Consider the following 17,461-nt stretch of genomic DNA (forward strand, 5'->3'; position numbering starts at 1 on the left):
AGAGAAACTGTTATAGAATCTACTGCAAGTACAGCTTTCTCTCCATCTTCATGCCTTAACGGCCTTACAATACATACTTTGAGTCAGGTAGCCTCTCATTTAATGGATCTGACTATGGCACACTTGATAATTATAAAAATCAGTGGAAACTATGCACCTGTGAAAAACCAACATCTCTAAAGTATTCTATCATTAAGACAGAAGAGTGGCAGCCTTTCCCTAACTTTTGAGAAAAAAAATTAACAAAGTTCTCAAAATATTTCCCATAAATATTCTTAAACATTTCATGTTTACCAATTTTGCTAACTACTAGCCAATCAACTTAGCTGGGCATGGTAATGCACACCTGTAGTCCCAGGCTTTGGGAAGCTGTAGCAGGTGGATCCTTTGAGCTCAGGAGTTTGAGACCAACCTGGGCAACATGGAAAAACCCTGTCTCTACAAAACAAATACAAAAATTAGCCAGGTGTGGTGGTGCACACCTGTAGTCCCACCTACTCAGGAGGCTGAGGTGGGCAGATCTCTTGAGCCACGGAGGGCAAAGCTGCAGTGAGCTGCAGAGTCCATGCCACTATACTCCATGTACTCCAGCCTGGGCAACACAGTGAGACCCTATCTCAAAAAGAAAAGGGAAAGGGGAAAGGTGGGGGGAAGAGAAAGAGAAAAAAAAGAGAAAATGGAAAAGGGGGAAGAGGGGTAAGAGGGGAGAAGAGGGGAGGGTAAGAGAGCTCTTAGAATAAAATTATTTAAGTATCCAGGGTGCATGAAGAGAAAAGCGAGCAGCCTGGGTCTCAGCAATGAAAGAGGGCTCTGGAGGACATAGTATATGCTGGCGCTACTCCCCTGCATACAAGTCTTCAGTTGAATGCTTATATTAACTCGTCAGCAATCCGAATAAATGCTTCCCACCCCAAATAGAATCTTTCTGCCCACAGCAAAATGCTTATGGTCAGTGCAGTAAAAGGTCTTAGTAAAAGGTAAAACCTCATATATTAAAAAACTCAGAGACATAAGTATGGAATGTTAAATTGGAAAAAATCACTGAGAACCCAAACCTCAAAAACACAGATTCTTCCAGCCACCAAACAGTAGCCCTTTTATCCACTACTAACATTCATGTGCACCCCTAGTGCCCAGATTTTGGCCTATGTTCCAGTTCTCCAGTAAGGAAAGGAAGAAATCTTTGGAAAGTAATAGATTCCAGTTCACAGTGCAGGAAGTGTGAAAGAGCCAGGAAACATCCAGCTGTTACCAGAAAACTAGCATCCTTTCAAAAATGTCAGGGATCGTGCTAGAAGGACAAAGGAATCTGCCTAAAGGAGCTCCCACCAATCAAACTGTGATTATTTATTCAAGCATCAAAAGGAAAAATAAAAGTATGGTTAAATAGAAGAAGCTGAGTTGTTGAAAGACCATGAGTTCATTCTGATTTCAAAAGAGAAAAGTTACTATAAAGGCCAAATGGCAGCTATAATATAAAAGAAGTATGAACATAATACAATACGGTTGATTTTAAGATACAGAACTGTGAGTAAGCCAAGAAGTGCTAGAAAAAAAGTACCAAGGAACTGTATCAAGGACAGGAATGAATGATCAGGGCCTGTGGGGAGGGTCCAAGGAGCATGAGTTTAGAAAGAAAAGCAACACAGCATGTTCCAATGACAGCAGACCAGGTGGGTGGATGTAATGCAACAGGCTAAAGGGCAGGTGATGTTGCCTAAGCAACGTATTACAAAGTACACATGTGGTGGAGAGAAACAAGATTAAAAAGAAAATCTATGTGAACCAGTGTGGAAAGCATTTTTTTAAGGAAGTTAAATTTTAATAACACATATGAAATTTAATCCTTAAAAAGAAAACTCAGCTTGACTGCCAACCCGTGACTCAGATGTGAATCTCCGACTTGAAAAAAGCATTCAGGACCCCAACAGTCAATAACTCAGATCCTGTAACCGTGGTTGTTCTGAGAAGGAATTCTTTTACTTGTGGTCCTGTAAAGATTACAAAATCCCAAAAAGACACAAAAAAAATTATTACTGAACTCCCTGGAAGAAATCTAAATAAGTAGATCTATAACCCTAGAAAGGTATAAAAAAGAATAGAGAGATAATAATAAGATTACATAAACCCACACTGTTGATAAGTATAGTAATATATTAATAATTTGCAATAATTACCTTTATGTATATCTTCTTTGTTTAAAAGTATCTAGAATATGGCAAAATAATCAGTCACACTAAATTAGTATATGACATTAAGGGAATTTAATTAGGTCAGTAATCAATGCTTAAATAGAAACAAACTGGTTTTCAAAATTACATTTCTTAGCTACATATATTCTTAACGATGTGGGCACTTGGCCAAATACAAAGGCCATGAGCTGTGAACATTCTGGATACAGGAGACCCTTGGACATTCTACGCACTGTCCATCAGCTTCACTGTCCTTCACACATGCTTTCTTACTACCCTCAGCCTGAAAACCTTCCTCCCACCAAGCCATGACTTGTCTCCAAAATTGCCTTTGCCTAGATGCATTTGTTGATTAAATCCCGCCCACTCAGACCAATCCTTTATTAAGAATTCACTTCAGTCAATTTAGTCTGCTCCAATATTTTGCATACCTTAGACTGTAATTATTCTTTTTGTGATACTTTAATGTCAACAACCTGATCATCTCTTCCACAGGGCAAGGACTGTCTTATATTCATTTTATAGCCCCCTAAAGTACTTTTCCCTTCAAATCTCCTCTTGGAGTAAAGATTTGTTCATTAACTCGTGGAAAATAAGGAACTTCCACAGGTTAAACATTGTTTTCTCAAATTATGGGTCCAGAAGAAAATATCTTTGGCACCTCTGCCCAAGGCAAATTCCAGTAGACAGCTATGCTATCAGTATTGTGTGAAAACAAGACATTCTAATATCAATGAGAACTAAGAATAGTTTTCTCCATGACTGTACTTTTTCATACTACTTGTTCCATTTAGAAACTGAAGTAACAAAAATCACATAAGCAGGGTGTCTCCTGGTATTCGAAAATAGATAAAAAGAAGTCATCACAAATACCAAAATAAACTTTTTTTTCCAGTAAATTCAATAGAAGCTAGAATTTCAAACTTGCTTTGAGATGCACCCACACATATGGATATTCATCTGAAGCGATTAATTTGGTCTACTCATTATTAACAGGAACTTGTTCATTTGCTGGCAAACTCAAAACTGAGTAAAAATTGTCAGAAATTCAGTGTATGAGGCTCCAAAAGTCACAGTTTGACCTACGATTCTAGCTTAGAGCTATGTAAAATCCAGACAACTGTCTACTGAACTCACAGCAGTGGATTTGAAAGAGCACAACTTAATTCAGTTAAGGTTGGCATTCATTTCAAGTGAATTCATTCGGGCTGAAAATTGTCCCTTTGAATCACTCATTTTCTGGTGATCAGCATTTTACTGGGTTCAGAGTGTGATCTTCTCTGAAAGATCTACTTCACTCCACACTCTTAGTTGAAGGCAGACACTGGAAAAGAATTGGTTTAAAAGACTCCAGGTTAACCCACAGCAAATATGTATCATGCATCAGGCTGTAGCTAGGTCATGCTCTTTTGATATTCATGAAAGGAATATCCATCACAGGTCCAATGCAAAACTATGAAATAAGCAAAAATCCTGACAACCTCTTTCATTTGTTTTTTTCCCTTTGTCCAATACCCCAGGAGGGCCTGATGGCTTTATCCTACTCAAAATCTGCTCCCGATATAAAAAAACATCAGTCATTTATAAGTTTTTGAGCACTTAAATTGTAGTACTACCTCTCCAGAATTATCTGAACTTTAAGCATTACAGAACAAGAAGTTTCCTCCCTTATAAAAGTAATTTCAGCTATTAAGGATAGATGTGCAAGAGTTTTGGGTAGAAGAGAGAGGTAGGAAGAACTAGAATCATTGCCACTAGAATCATAGCCAATGATAACTGCTTTCATCTATAACTTAAATCTGTCAAATCTAAAAGTATGCTTTCCTCTCTTTGCTTGCTGTCTTCTCTATTTTCTCCCTAACAGTATGTGTGTCTATGTATGTGTGTATACACAGAGATGGCAGTAAGAGTGGCTACATAGAGCAAAGACATGTACACATATAGAAGGATATATGCAAGAATGTGTTTACTTACAGCTTTGTTTTATGAGAACCAAGATCTTGCCTAAAGTCACCTTCAGAACATTACCTAATATACATGCAAGCATACTGCCCATAGAAGTCAGAACTAAGTGCCTCAAGACAAGCCACTTAAATTCCCCAGATCTCAGTCTTCTCATCTGTAAAATGATACAGATCTGTTTTAGCTCTAATGTTCTACTATGAACTCTAGGCAGCAGTTTGCAGCTGGTAAATAATTTTAGATAGGTCAACTAGTAAAGTTTCACACATAAATTCACTTCTTTGTGCTTCCTTTGTGTTCCACTTTCCCTCAGAATTTTAGGATTTAGAAAGGACAAAGACAGGTACATACCATGAATACACTTCTCTTAATGTCTCCAGTCTTTTCAGATTTTCCTTAACTCTGACATCCTGGCACTGTTTCTCAGTGGTGGCATCCTGGGCATTTTGGCTGAAAATTATTTGGGTACAGCATTTGCACAGCAGTACACGTTGTAGAGCATCTGGCAACCATGGTTCTGTCTACTAAATGCTAGTTCTGCCCTTATATCATTGTCACTGTCACAACCAAAAATGCCCTCACTACCAACTACATCATTTTTAGATTGTACTTTATAATTTGTTACTGAAATATATGTTATCATATATTCTTATATAAGCTACTGTAGAATTTGTTTTCAAGTGTTTGGTTTATTTTGGTGGGGTGGGGGGAGCTCTGTCTTTGCTGAGCACTGTTTCTCATGTATTTGTATTTCCATGACCAGAGTGTAAACACCTTGAGCACACAAACCGTATCTTCTATTTCTTTAGTGTTGCCAAAGCACAAAAGACTGGGCATGAAATAGTTCTGTTAATATTTACTCAATGATGGATTGTTTTACTAATTATAAGCTTTCCCCTTTAACTAAAAATAGGCCATTAAAAAAAGTTAGTCCTGAGAAACTACATTAAAAACAAGGTACCTTCTGAGTTGAGGTATTTTCCAGTCATGAAAACACTTCACCAGATGTTTCCATTCATCAGAATTCAATGTTCAACATTGCAATTTAGTTTTAAAATGCTTATTTTCCTACTACATGGTTTCTTTGGCATCTGACCCAATTTCACTTAAATCCTGAATTCATCAGCTAGTGGACACAGCTGAATGGAGGACTCTTGAGGACACCACATTCCTTTATGCTGCTTCAGTGACCTTTATGCTGCTTCAGTGACCTTTATGCTGCTTCAGTGACTGTAGTTTTGTTACATCTCTTACTGGACTTCAATGCTTGCCATTAATAGGCTTGATAACTGTTTTGCTAATTCCATTATGGAATATTAGGTAGTCTTTCCAGAAGCTTAAGCTTTGTTATATGTTGCTAAAATAATTTTATTTAGTCGCTTTCTCTTCTGTGATAATTACACATTTCAGATGAGATACAGTTTTGTTTATAGGCTCATATAGGTAGATGCCTATACTTCCTGACTTCTAGGTTCTTCATTTTGTCCAAATCATAATGATAAATTTAACGTAAGGTTTTAATGAGCACTCATAGCAAGGGTAGAATTACCAGCCCTATTGTTAGTTGTCTGTATAAGTTTTTCAGAATGTAGCTAGCTTTGTGGACCAGAATTTCATCTGGAAAAATTAACCCTTTGCTGCTTACAGACTGGCAGCACTGGAATCACTGGGATCTCAGACCCACTGCAGTTCTACCAAGTCAGAATCTGAATTTTTACAATATCCCTGGGTGATTTGTGTGCACCTTGAAGTTTGAGACATGGTGCACTAAACCATGTAATGATATATTCTGCTGTCATGGTCCAATAAGAGATTGTGATTGTGAGAGAGGGCAAATTTAGGGGGAAAATTTGTTTCAGTCTCTGTGTACGAGTGATAAAAATTTCACTACTCCTTTGGTAACATATTTTACTCAAACTTATCGCAAAAGTTCTATATATTTTCAGCTCTGAAATAAAATGTGCAATAATATACATCCAATATGTTTATGAATTTAAACAACCATGGGATTGGAATGAGTGATGAGTAGACAAGAAAGAATATACATGGGTTATAGCAGCATATATGACATTACTTCCTGCATAGAAATTTATAGATGTATGTGTCTCTAATATAGGAACATTGTTTTGCTGCTGGCCATCATATCTATAAAAACAATTACTGGGCCGGGTGCGGTGGCTCACGCCTGTAATCCCAGCACTTTGGGAGGCCGAGGCGGGCGGATCACGAGGTCCCGAGATCGAGACCATCCTGGCTAACACGGTGAAACCCCATTTCTATTAAAAAAAAAAAAAAATACAAAAAATTAGCCGGGCGAGGTGGCGGGCGCCTGTAGTCCCAGCTACGCAGGAGGCTGAGGCAGGAGAATGGCGTGAACCCGGGAGGCGGAGCTCGCAGTGAGCCGAGATTGTGCCACTGCACTCCAGCCTGGGTGAAAGAGCAAGACTCCTTCTCAAAAAAAAAAAAAAAAAAAAAAAAAAAACAATTACTACAAAATTATCCTAAGTAGAATCGAATTCAGAATCTTGCTTTGCTTACTACTTACTAGGGTTTATTTGGTAGCTTTGGAGGAAAAACTTAGAAGGAAGTCACCTCAGGATCTAGAAAAGAAATTTGAAAAGGAACTTAAATTTGTGAAGAGTACCATGTATCCTAAAACAAGTCCTCCTTTGGTGTGGGTGTGAGGGGAGTCTTTGGCCCAAATGGCATAACTGAACATTTCCCACTCCAGTTAAATCCTACTCTGATTATGTGGAAAGCCAGATGAGATGTCTTTCAGACACTGTTTCCACTAAGAACATTAAATATCCCAAAAAGGTCAACAAGAGAAAGAAGAAGGTATGTACATTTTCTGACTTCCAGTTGACATCCACAATTATATGCTGGTTAAAATGCCATCATGGAAAAAAGAGTCAGGAGTGCAGAATTCATATCATATGACCAAAAGATACGTGTTAAGAGATGAAATATTAAAATTGATATCTATATTCCCCCCACCCCTCACCAAAACATTTATAGCCAAAGGGCTCAGAAATGGGACACAAGAGATGAGAAGCTCCAAGCACAGCAAGCGGATGACTTTGTTTTGTGATTCTACAAAGCACAGCGTTTTCCAATCTACAAAATTCCCATAGCTGCACTGGGGAAATGGAATACCTATTCTCTACAAAATAGAAAAATCAAGCTACACAAAGTGGCTCACACTGCATGGCTAATTAGTTTCTTCATCAAGACACTACTCCCTTAAAGCTCTTATTCTAGAAAAAATAAAAAAGATCTATTCCTGCAAATAAAAACTTTTTCTCCCTCTCCCACAGGATTTACACGTTTAAATATAGCTTTTCTTTTTTAGGTTTTGCCTTGGGTTCTACCTGAGAAGGGGAAAGCAGAGTGTATTACCCCACAACATATAGCAGTATGAACTAAGCTGGACAAGGGGACTGACTGTTAACTACACTGATTTAAAAACTAAAAATGTCTACCATGTCAGAAGCACTAACCACTAATAAACAGAAGAGGCTGATCTCAGATTCATAGACTTGAAATCAATAATATGGTCCAGGACGCTTTCTACCTATACACACATATGCTTAATGTTTGAGGGGTATTTTTAAACATCACAGGGACTGCAGAAGCTCACTTGTCTCAAAGGCCGTGCAAAAGACAGTCTCAAGTGCCTTCTGAATTCTGTTTGGTTTCACTTTTGAGTTTCACTAAACCACCCCTGGCTTCTTTGTACTAAACCAGGCCAGTTCTTCCTTGATGTCTATACCTTTCAAATATCTGTAGCTCACTATTCTGTCCCTCATGTAAGATACAGCATCCAGAAGGTGCAACAACATTAAAACATGAAAACTGAAGAGAAAACACTACTGGAGATATGACTGATCCTTTAGGATCTGAATTCTTTCCCCCGGTAACCATATGAACAGCATTTAAAAATAAAGATTATAAATATTTTTAAATTCCTGCCCTAAAGGAGAAATAAAATTGTGTACTATCTTCTTACTCTGAAACAGATGGCTATATAAATACAACATACATCTCCAAATCTACAATAGCCATCTTTTTAATAAAATGTAAATGTATTATTAGTGCTTGGATAATAATTTAGTGGTTGATGTCAAGAGTCATGTTATAAAGTTTGAAAGTTTAATGTTTTTCTTCTTATAAAATAAATCTAGATGCAAACTCCATCAAAGAGTTCAGGAAAATATAGGGCATCACTCAATATAGAATTGACTTCTGAAGCTCTTAACATTTTCAGAGACTCATATATGGGTCACTAACCACACAGAGCTTATGAAGAGAAACACTGGGAACAATGAACCTTTGAGGAGAAAATGGAAGTATCTTTCAATGTTGCTTTAACAATTGATTCATCCATTATAAAGAGCCAAAATTTCAGCAATGATAAATTTGACATTAACCTATTAATAACACTCCTAACTGATTTCATGAAGACCAGTTCTGTAAACCTTTCCTGTAGCTGAGAAAAGTCAATACCAAATCCTGCCTGGGAGATGCAAGGTGAATAGAGCAAAGCAGTGGGATACACATATCCTGCTGTTTGTCTGTCACCTGAAAACAAATCCCAGTGCTTCCAGAAGCGTTTCACTGTCAACTTCGTATTTTTAGCAAGATTTCATTTACCTGAGGAATAAGCTGCTGGGGCAAATGTGTTATCAACTGGGCTGAAAAGTAAGTCTGAAGAACATTTACCCTTCCAAAGTCTGCCAGATGATAAATAAGATATTGGAGCTTTCTATTACATCCTCCTTTTATCCACTCAGACTCAATAACACTAAGAAATAATTACATATGCTCTACAGTCAAACTACAGAAGGATCTTGGGCAAGATATAATGCAGCTGATAGAAAAGAGATGGAAATCAAGGATTTCTAGAAGAGATGACAATGATGATGATGGCTAACTTTTGTTGAGCTCTTATTATATAAATTACTATAAAAATGCTTTAAAAATGGCTTCCCAATTAATCTCTGCAACAACCTCATAAGAAAGGTGACTAGTATTATCTCAATTTTGCAGATGGTTACATTGAGGCACACATGAATTAAGTAACATGTCCAAGGCCACACAGAAAATAAACACAGGAGATGGGATTGATTACAGGACTGTGAATACAAAGCTCAAGCTCTTGACCACTGTATTGTCTTTCGTACATGTCCCCTGGGACTTACATCCTGAGAGAAGTAAACAAAAAACAACTTTATCTACAATTCTCTCCATTTCTCTCCATTCTCTCTTATCTCTCCTGATAAAAAAAAAAAAGTACTTCCAAAGCTGTGCAAAATAACTGCTCACTGGTTTAAGGTTTTCTGGCCCATCTTCCCTCTCTCCCCACAAACCTACCACTCAAATTTAACATGCATTTGATGAATCTGATTCTGAATTAGTCTCATAATAAAAGTCAGGCCATAACAGAAAAACAGGGGGACAGAAAAACAGGGGGACAGAAAGCAAGACCCATTAAGAGGGAGCAGGCTTAGCTGGGAAGACTCAGGTATTGGATATTGCTATGTTGAATCTTCCTCCTCTATAAATGGTTGGGTCCCCTGGATAGTGAGTTAATAGCATGGATATAAACTGCTGACTGACCCAGTGTAAGAACTGTCAAAATGGTCGATAGAAAATAAATGAACAGCACTGAGGCCTCAACTTGGCTTTCTAAAATGGGTCCCCTCAGAAAAACCATCTGGATTTATGGAAGCGGTATCAAGAAGAAATCTGAGGAACAGAAAGCTGTATTGATGAAGCTAGGCTTACCTCATCCAACGAAAAACTTCTTAATACGGCATCAAATTTACACCCTCTACTATTTCTGTCAAACTCCGAGGATACTCGGGGTTTTCTGGTTGTTTCCACTGAAAACAAGGGTGGGGAGTGAAGGAAGGCCCACAGCGGGCAGCAGGCGAGTGAGTTTCCCTCTCACATTGGCTAATGAATGATAATGAACCAATTAAAAAACATAATTTCTAAAGTACCTGCCAGCTCTAAGAGTCTCTGACTCTGTAAGAAGACCTCAACTTGATCAGTCTTTGCTTATGAAGTAAAATAGAGAAAGGAGATGCAAGTACAGTGGGTGAAATTCAAATGTTAATAATGACAAAAGCCATGGCCCAGCTTCCAATTATTTCAGCTGATTGCTGCTATCAGCAAAGAATTGATGTGAAAATCTTAGCATCTCAATTATAATACATCCATAGATAAATACATAAACATAATATATAATATAATATAATATATCCATAACTTTCTCTCAGTGAATTTCTATTCCTTATTCCTTGCCCTTTCCCATGGGCTATTTTAGTATATCTAAAGTATCTATTATGATGTCCATACAGGAACTTGATTCATGTCATCATATGAGGAAAAACTGCTGTCTATCCCATATAAAAATCAAGGAATGCATTAAGAAGGAATGAAATTCTGATACATGATACAACATGGATGAACCCTGAAAACATGCTAAAACACGGCAGAGACAAAAGAAAAAATACATATGACTCAATTTAATATACTATGAGGTACCTAGAATGCCAAACTCACAGACACAGAAAGAATAAGATTACCAGGGGCAGGGGAAAGGGGAATGGGGAGTTACTATTTAATGAAAGCAGGGTAGGGTTTCTGTCTGGGTTGATGAAAAAGTTCTGGAAATGGATAGTAGTGATGGTTGAAAACACTGTGAATATATTTAATGCCACTGAATTACAAACTTAAAAATGGTAATAATGGCAACATTTGTGTTATATATATTTTAGCACAATAAAAAATACCAAAGCATACACTATCTCCTTCATAACTACCAAAATGAAAAAAAAAAAAACTTGCCACATATTTTCTCTTTGAAATATTTCTAAAAGTACACTGTAGATGGGTGCAGTGGCTAATGCCTGTAATCCCAGTACTTTGGAAAGCCAAAGCAGGAGGGTCACATGAGTCCAGGAGCTCAAGACAAACCTGGCCAACACAGTGAGACCCTCGGCTCAATTGAAAAAAAAAAAAAGTAGTAGACTATAAGTTCCATAAGAACCAGGACCAGATCTGTTTTACTCACCACTATTACACAACAGACTCCATAAATGTTTAACAAAAAAAATGCTTTTTTAAAAGCAGAGGATTAAAAAGCACCAAACTGACTATCCATGAGAAAGTATAATGGGGCATATTCCAGGGGAAAATACCAACACAACTATGTCTAAGCTTCTTCAGGAAAATGTACTGTTTCATCCATACTTCCTTTATAGCAGGTCTTACAATGTTTTACACATAGTAGGTGGCTAATCAATATTTGCAGGATGAGAGAAATATCATATGATTGTAAAATCAGTCATATTATTGCTCTACTTTTTAAAAATTACTTTTCGCAAACTTACAATTCCTTCTGTCACAAGATGAAAAAAAATCTTCGCAACTCACACAAAGTAAAGGCAAAAATATAAATAGCTAAAACACATTATTCTCAGAAAAAGAAACAGGAAACACAGGGCACAACATCTTCTCAAACAGAAAAAAAAGTTTAAAAAAAAAAGAGAGGTAAATTTGATCTATTTTTGGAAGAAAATCCAAATATTCACTCCCAACAATCAATGTCCAACCTCAACAGTAAATAGTTGAGTGAACACAGAAGCACTGCACCATTAAAGAAATTTACTCATAGTGAACCACAACAGTTACCAATATTTCTCTCAATTAGCCTATCAACTAATCAGGTGATCTTTCTTAAATTTACTTATGTCACAAAATTATACAGAACTGGCTACATGCCAGTTCTATATAATAGCCAACATGCAAGCTACTGATGATTTTCTTAACATTCACCATCTACACATTTACATTTTACATAAAGTACTAAGTTAATTAAACTATACACAGTGGAATATTTTTAAAGCAAAAAATCAAATGCTGACATCCTTAACATTCAGCACCTATATAATAATAGGTGGATCCATATAAAGTCACTAGGACTAAGTAATGTTATTAGTCTCACTTTGAACACTATTAAAACATGTCCTTCAAGTTCAAACCCCCGCCACATCAAATATGTCAACTGTGTGACAATTAACAAAGGAAACAAAAATTCAGTCTCTGAAGACGTCAAGGTTTACATTCCTATCTCTCAATTTTATCTGCTTTACAAGCAGGTAAGCCTCATTGGAGTAGGCTGTCTGCTACCACAGTCCTTCACGAATGCAGGGGTTCTCCATTAGCAACCAAAATGCTAATAGTCTACTATTAGAGCTGCCACTTCAAGCAGAACTGCACGAAGAATTATCACTTCTGTACATAAAAGCATAACCACTACAGGTGTAATGATGCAAAATACCAGCACACTGACCTCTGCTCGGCAGTACACACTTAAAGCAGGTGTATTTCTGTGATCCAAAAGGGAAGGAAGTACAATGAGCAGGAAGGAAACCCCAGGTCCCTAATATATTAGAGATATTTATTCTACTCAGATCCAATCCAGCTAAATTCATGGACATCAGTTTACTCAAATGGAAAAAGTAGTCTCTCGTCCTTCACTTGCTTGACTCAGAGGGCATTCAGCCAAGCGTAGCCAGGCAAAAACAATCTGTAAGATCTCTTTCAGCTATAATAAATAAAGACTAGTTTCAGAAGGAATAAGACTCAGATATGGCAAAGAAGCAGTCGTTAAACCTTTTCCCCATCTTATCACTGCTACTGGTGTTTACAAACTACAAGCAGTAGCCTCGGGAGCCTCAAAAGACTCTCCCATGAGTAACCTCCAGTCAGTCCCTAATTTAAATACCCCCTTTATCAATCTGTGATGTTTCTGGCAGTTAAATAGAAGGAAGTGAGTAAAATGACATGCATAAAATGAATCCTTTTTAAGTTGTAAATGAGTGAGTCAGGATTCAGACTTGCCGAGATGCTCCAAATTAAAACCCCTGCTGTAATTTTAAGCATGCTCTGTCTTACCGTTTTGCTGTTGTCTCCCTCAGGCTTGATTCACCTGGAACTCTTTAACATGTCTCTAGCAATGTGTTTGCACCAGGCCAGGCTCATACAGCAACTGAATTCACATCTTTCTGCACTAGCAAGCTGAAATGGTACGGCCGTACTACAACCAAGAGAGGGGGATGCATAAGCAAGCAAAAAAAAAAAAAAAAAAAAAAAAAGAAAAAAAAAGAAAACCCAGAAATCTCCTAAGAGAAGCTAATCTCAGTGGAATAAGACCAAAAACTGTTGAGAAGAACTCAAAGGACATGCTAACATTCAGTATCAATAGCTTTAACAGCTCAATTATTTTCTCCAAAAAATCTATTTTTTTTTTCCAAACACGATGGACTTGCCTGTGGAGTTCCCAGGAAGGCAGAGTAACCGGGCTCTGCAGCAGCATTGCAGCCAAAGTAACCGTGCATATGCTGTCCAGGCAATTTACAACACACTGTCTTTTCAGAAAGATATTGATTTGCAATGCAGGGCTGCTTCAAAAGAATACAGAATGGGAGCCAAACAGCTAATGGTGATTGCATAGGAGGAAAAACATTTAATCAAGGGGATGCACCTCATCATGCTCAATTCAATTTTTTAAGAGCACTGGAGAAAGCCAGTAAGTGTCCTGAGTGACAACCCCATTAAATAATAATCTGCGATCCTATAGAAGGCCAAGTTTCAGCCACCATCATGCATGCTGCAAAAGCTGCTAAAATGGTGTCTACGTGTATATATTTGTCATATGCAAATGGAGCATGATGAGAACTCTAAAATAACCATGCAACAAATACGTGGTTTAAAAAAAAAATGCACACGTGCAGTATACACAGAACCAAAGTAAAAGAATGCAGTTATGAGCTTGCAAAATTTTTGGTGGACTTAGAGCTCATACCACTCTGAAAAATAAAATACCAAAACAAGCCAGATCTCACAATCCTTAGGCAAATTGTGCCAAGTCATGCCACAAGGTGCTAGGTGGCAAAGGAAGGATGCCAGACTGCTACTCTCATAGCGACCCCTACAGGAGAGTGGTTGATCCATTCTTTTTTAAAGGAGTTCCTGTCCTCAGTACACAGAATCACGAAAGGACATAAATTAGATTAATATACAACAATACAACTGAGAAATACCTTAGGCAAGAAATAAAAAAGGCATGAAATCGAACCTTGTCAATATTCACTTATTTTAAAAATTAAAGTACAAGAGGAGGTAACAACTATGTCAATAAGTGGTCGATATTCCCAAAGTTCCCCAAACTAGGGTGTACAATGATGATGAGAAACCTCAGGCAAAGTGTTTTCCCTTCACATCCTAATTGGTTTAAATGAATCATCTCTTCTTTCTCCCACTTGCAAACCATCTTCACTTTCATCATTTTGAATGACACTGTGAAGATATTCAACTTTGTTTTCTTGCAACACAAAAGCTCATGTAAAATCTTTTTAAAAAGTTATTGTTCAAATACAAATATTACATACTTTCATCTTCAACAAAGCCAAAAGAGAAAGCTATCTCCTTAATATCTGAAAACTATCGAATTATATGAGCATTATTACTGCAGAACAGACTTCAACAGGTCTTTCAAGAACCTGAGGTTTTTTTGTGATTGTTTATCCCTCCAGCCCACAAAGACACCTTTTCCAGAACCAACAGCACTTCTTATTTGAGTCATTCAAGATTTAATCATATGCCACCTCATAAAACTCTCTTGTACTGTTGGCATTTTCCCCATTTTAAGGTCCTTGATAAATCACACCAATTGCATTTTTCAAAATTTACTTAAATACCATATAATACAATGCTAGGCATCTAGCAAATATTAAATTAACATTAAAAAATTAATGAATTTCCCAACTCCATATTTTAGGGCTAAAAGTTCTTCTTAGGCAATCCCCTTTCCCCTATCATTCGTACAATGTTTGTGTTCACTAAGATATCTTGTATAAAAACCAACAAACACAGTAACATTTCTCCTTTAATCTTTCTTCTATTCATTCAGCAAACGTGCTAACGTGCCCAGCAATGTGAAGAGCCATGTTCTCTGCATTCAGTGAATGCCTTAAGTGATTAGAAATAAAGCAAGTGATTATAATACACTGAAATGAGTATTTTGAGAGTGCTCTATTCAGTATAAATACTATTCCTTAGGTGGCTCAAAAAAGACTTCACAGAGGAGGTAACGTAAAGCTGAAGCTTCCAGTACTACCCAGGAGAAGAAGGACATTTGGGGAATAGCATGAAGCCTGAAACTGGAAGCTGTATGAGGAAATAACCAAGCCATACTCACAGTGGTCACCACTGTGAAGGCTCAGAAGAAAGGTGGCTCAATGCCAGGGCAGAAAGGGCCCTGTAAGCCATGCTAAGAAGTTGGGAATTTTACCCTATAGGAAGTTGCCATTTAATCCAATAGAAAAGCCCTACAGGACTAGAGGCAGAACAGTGGCTGGATGAGATTTTTCATTTTACGACAGGGTAACAGTGTAGAAATGGATTGGAGAGGTGAAGGAAGGGAAGTGCAGCGGCCACTTGGGAAGCTAAGCTAGTGTTTCAGACAAGGCCCTGAACTAAAGCCATGAAAATGTGGGCGGAAAAACAACAGAGGTAAGAGACATTCACATGAGTTACCTGCTGAGTGACTTGACATGAAGTCTAATGGAAAGGGAAAATCTATACTGAATTCTCTAGTATAACTAGGTAAAAGGCTGGTTCATAAAGTAAATGAGTGAACACAGGAAGAATACAAGCTTGAGGAAAAGAGGAAACTATCATAAATTCAATTTTTTACACATTGAGTTTTAGGTATCTCTGAACATCCAAGTGGACATGTTGCATAGGCAGCTGTCTAAGGGTCTGGAGCTCAGATGATAGATCGAAAGTGTGCTCATATGCCTAGGTCAGGGTTTCCTAGAAACAGAGCTGGGCCCGGATCTTACAATTTATTGGGGGTGTGCTCTCAGTGAAAAGAAATGAGGAGGCAGGACAGGGAGGGGAAAAGCCAAGGAAGAATGTGGCCTCAGACAAAAACCCAGCATTAGTCTCCCCTGAAGCAAGAGGGCCAGGCTTTTGTATCCCTGGGCTGATCAGTCACTGACTGAGACCTGGACGGGAAGGACTTCTGTTCACCCTAGGCACCCACTGACCAAGTGGATCTGAGCACAGCACCCATCCAACTATGGTTCAGTCACAATGGATAATTTTTCTTTTCCTCAAAGCTGGTTCCTCAGGAATGTTTGTTTGCTGTTCTCTCTGCCTAGAATGTTCTTCCCAGATAACCCCTTGGCTGACTTGTTCCCATTACTCAGCTGGACCTCAGGTATTGCCTCTTCAGAGTCCTTCTCTGGCTTTCCTCTGCTGTTGCTCCTCCCTCCCCTATCACATTACACTGTTTTCGTTTATTAATTTACTTTGTCTTCCTTCCCCACTAGATTGTAAACTGCTCAAGAGCATGGACATCTCATTTGTTCTCCTGTGTTTCCCCAGCCCCTAGGACGGCACTCAGTACTTGCTGAATAAATAAATAGTAAGAAGAGTTGCTGATGACAGAAGTTCAAACAAATTCTGTGGACATATGTAGAGTGGAAATGGATGGGGAGCTTGAGGAATGGGTAGGGGAAAATAACAGTGTCAACAAGCATGTAGACAACAAGTCTGACTATAAAGCAGAAGTAAAGAGAGCAGTGGGAGGGCAAAGCTGCAGGAAATTAATCATTATGTCATACAGGATTCACAATCTATGGTGTTAAGAATATCTTTATTAGAGGCCATTGAGATGTGTCTGAAACTATAGCATTAAAGAACAACAGTAGAGGTTAAAATAAAAATTATAGCTTCAAAGAGAAGAGACAAAAAGGCTTGTAAAAACAATCTCAGTGGACAGAGAGAAAAACAAGACTAACATCTACTAGGTCATTTTTGTGAGTAAACAAAAATTGATCCCTTGAAATGCCTGCCTTTATATGAGGCTTTTTTAAATTCTAAAAAGTAGTATGCACTTCCCTGACTTTTAAAATAGATTATAATAAACACAATCTAATCTTCAACTGATGATGGGGCCAATTATAAACATCAGCGGCAGCCCTCAGGGTTTAACAGTGGGTATATAGGGCCAACTGGCTCCTAATCTCAATAATCTGACATCTAAGTGTTCTTCTGCTTCATTTTTATGATTCATTCTCTTTTTACCATCAAAATCGCCTTATTATGGTCCTACATGTGCCTCCTCCTTCTAATATCACCACACTCTCCTCAGTCTTCTTGCTACAGGCTTCCTCAGCCATCCCCGTATTGGGCAACTAGATAATCAGGCTTATTAGAAGAGTGTG

At 37.9% G+C, this 17,461-nt stretch overlaps 1 protein-coding gene across 8 annotated transcripts in view; it reads right to left on the reverse strand.

Annotated features, from left to right (window-relative positions):
- CDK14 (cyclin dependent kinase 14) overlaps nucleotides 1–17,461 on the reverse strand; it is a 685,360-nt gene that overhangs the window by 561,845 nt on the left and 106,054 nt on the right. Inside the window, exon 1 of one of the 8 annotated variants that reach the window (XM_063636396.1) lies at nucleotides 13,496–13,817. The exons of 4 other annotated variants lie outside the window; for them this stretch is intronic. In XM_063636396.1, coding sequence (XP_063492466.1) covers nucleotides 13,496–13,678 — 183 coding nt within the window. In that variant the 5' untranslated portion in view covers nucleotides 13,679–13,817. Of the gene's footprint in view, nucleotides 1–12,516; nucleotides 12,538–13,121; nucleotides 13,294–13,495; nucleotides 13,840–17,461 lie in introns of those variants that run through there. 3 more of the 8 variants (XM_055272769.2, XM_055272773.2, XM_055272775.2) reach the window with 3 other exon arrangements.

This window comes from Symphalangus syndactylus, chromosome 3 (assembly GCF_028878055.3).
Source record: "Symphalangus syndactylus isolate Jambi chromosome 3, NHGRI_mSymSyn1-v2.1_pri, whole genome shotgun sequence".
Lineage (NCBI taxonomy): Eukaryota > Metazoa > Chordata > Mammalia > Primates > Hylobatidae > Symphalangus > Symphalangus syndactylus.